The sequence below is a fragment of the Merops nubicus genome, unplaced genomic scaffold (genome assembly GCF_000691845.1).
Source record: "Merops nubicus isolate BGI_N331 unplaced genomic scaffold, ASM69184v1 scaffold7138, whole genome shotgun sequence".
Lineage (NCBI taxonomy): Eukaryota > Metazoa > Chordata > Aves > Coraciiformes > Meropidae > Merops > Merops nubicus.
Window position 1 is genome coordinate 39,494 of NW_008623564.1, and position 2,953 is coordinate 42,446.

Here is a 2,953-nt window from a genome sequence, read left to right on the forward strand (position 1 = left end):
GCAAAATCAGAGGTGGCTGAGAGGGTTTTTTTTTGGGTGTTTAAAATGTAAATGAAAACCCCTGGTGAAAGTTTTTCACGGGGGGTTACGGGAAGTAATTGATAATTTTATCTATGAAGCAGTTGAGGTCTTCTCAAAGTTTGAGATTTTGGTGTAAAACAATCACAAAACGTTTTAATAGTTGCTTGAAAATGTGGGTGCATGTTTTCAATCAGCTTCAATGCAAACAAGTCAGCTAAGTGGAGTTAATTTGCCAACAACTCTGACAGGCTAATACAAGGAAAAAAAACTCTAGATCTCTAGACAAACCCAGGGAAATCTGGAGGATTTCTGGCTACTTTGGGATCAATTATGGATCCAATTGCAGGACCAAGGCTGTCTCCAACAGACACATTACTCATTTTTTTGTTTTTTTTTTTAGATTACCTTTTTTTTTAGCAAAAAAGTACAAAGTTACAGCTCAAATGTACAGATTAAAAAGATGTACAAATTACATTAAAACAAAAACAAACCACACGCCCCAAACAGCTGAGCTGAGAGTAAAAAAAAAAAAACAAAAACAAACCTGCATTTGTGACCGAGGTCAACTCGTTTTACTTAAACTTTTTAAAACCGTGAGATATAGGGAAAAAATAACTTTGCATAATTTATACAGTAATTTGCCTTCTGATTTTGTTGACCCTTCGGATGGCGGTCTGACAAACGCACAGCGTTCGCGAATCGAGAGCATCTAGAGGTCCCTGAGACCCTGCTCGAGCTCAGGGACCTGCTGTCACTTCTTTTCCTTCCCTTTTGCTTTCAAGGAATGTCTGTGCTTGACACTGGGTTCCTTTTTGTTCTGGTTTCTGATGTTTCTGCAGTTAATACACAGTCTAAGGAAGCTGTACACTCTAGAAAAGTTCTTTCAATGCCCTTTACTTCTTAAAATATATATGTACATATATATATATATATGGAGATATATATATATTTCATTTCCAGTTGGGTGAAAATCCTCATCTGCCTTAAAGCTAAAGTTCCAGTTGTGGTCCCCTGCAGCCCAACGTCCTCCACTTAATGGTCAGATTGCCTTACCCTCTCCACAGCGAGAAATAAACCCATGTAGTCATCTTTTCCTACGACCCACAGTTGGATCTATGTCTTGTCAAAAGCCTTTGAATCCTGGCCAATTTATCACATCATAAAGCTAGTAATCATCCCAGGTAATGGTGAACAGTCTTCACAGGCAATTCCTACAGAGGACATAAGCGTTAAAACCCAAAGAAAATGCAGAGTACTGGCCCAAAGAAGCATCCACCTCTCAGTTCAAGACACGAGAGGCAAAGTTACAAAAGTAAAAGGTATTTGATCCAGAAATAACCAATATCCAGTTTTAACTCTTCCCCAGAAAGGCCACAATTATCCATCAAGGGTCCCCCAAAACCCCATTAAAAAAAAATCCCAGAAATAAAGGAAAAAGTCCAACCAGACTGATAAAGGCCACTCAAAGATGAAAGCATCTAGTAATAGCTGCCCAAGTGTGGTGATACGTGGGCGTTGGGATGGCGAGGGACGTTGGGGTTTGGATAGATGCTTCCTGCAGGGGAGGTCCAATAAGGGGAGGCTGCTCCAAAGAAACTGGATGATGTGACAGGCATGGAAGAAGGGTGGGGGGGTACAAAGTTCACCTTCTGCTGGTGGGGGTGGTAGGATGGCATGTAGGAGAGATCTGAGGGGTACTTGTACATCGACGACTCGGCGGGGTGAGGCTGAAGAGCCTGGGCAATGCCATGGAAGTCAAATTTGTAGGCATACCTTTTGCCGTGCACTTTGGTCATAATGTTCTTGTCGTAGTAGTATCGGAGGGCTCGGCTCAGCTTGTCATAATTCATGTTGGGCTTGCTCTTACGTTCTCCCCAGCGCCGGGCCACCTCGTCGGGGTCTGTCATCTTGAACTCCCCGTTGGTCCCTTCCCACGTGATGCAGCTGGCGTTGGAACTGTCCGACAGCAGCTCGAGGAGGAACTGCCACAGTTGGATCTGCCCGCTCCCTGCCAGGAGCAAGCCAAAGAGGAGGGGAAATGACATGGTGTTTCCTGCCTCGAAGCCAAGACAAAGGCAGGAAACAGAAGGACTATCTCGATCTTTGCTGGGAACTGCTCCTTCGAGCCTTAGAAAGTCTTACGTAGGGATGGATAAACTGTTCCCAGCAAACAAGTTAGTCAGCCCTTTGTTCTGTTCGTGGGTCTGAGGTCAGATTAGATTTCATAATGATCTCCTTTGGCCTTCAAATCTCTGGGCTGGTCATAAACAGGCTTTTTCCTGAGCATTCAACCCTTCTGCAGGATTTGTCACTGAATATTGAACACGGTGTCTTTCAACTCTCACCTGCTTACTGTTTACCAGGGACGTTGTTTTGGATACCTGCAGTTGGTCATCTGAGTTACATAAGATTATTTCTTCCCCAGAGCAGGTGACTCCTAGTTTTATGTGCTGGGGTAGATAGTAAAGAGCCTTAAGAGGACGTTTGATGTGTTTGATGTGGACAGGTTTGTTTGGTTGAAGCAAGATTTACTCTGGGTCTTAATCCTCAAGGTCCCAAGAGTGCTAGGGACAGTAATTAAGCAGTGACTCTCAGAGATGTCATGTGCTAGTCCACAGTGGACAGTGAAAAACTAACTTGTACTGCACATCTGAGAGAGCAGCCTTTAAATCCTCTATAAAACTACTCTTAGTAGTACCCCAAACTGCTGGTTTGGGGTAAGAACATTCAGGATGGTGATTTTGTCCCGACAAAGGTGACGTTGTGCCACTTTTCTCACTTCTCTCTAAGGAGTTTTGCAAAGGCACTTGTGGGAGCAGAGCTGCCCAGGCCAGTGGCTCTCACAGCCTGCCCCAATGCTGGAGGACAACAGCTCCTCACCCAGTACAGACTGGAGCAGCAGATCAGCCGGAAGGAGAACCCCCTTGACAAT

General features: G+C 44.3%; 1 protein-coding gene across 1 annotated transcript in view; it reads right to left on the reverse strand.

The window, feature by feature from the left end:
* Nucleotides 1–529: 529 nt before the first annotated feature.
* FLI1 (Fli-1 proto-oncogene, ETS transcription factor) overlaps nucleotides 530–2,953 on the reverse strand; it is a gene marked incomplete at its 5' end in the record, with an annotated part of 26,631 nt that continues 24,207 nt past the window's right edge. Inside the window, one exon of the mRNA XM_008945108.1 lies at nucleotides 530–2,029. Within this exon, the coding sequence (XP_008943356.1) occupies nucleotides 1,500–2,029 (530 nt within the window). The remainder of the gene's footprint in view (nucleotides 2,030–2,953) is intronic.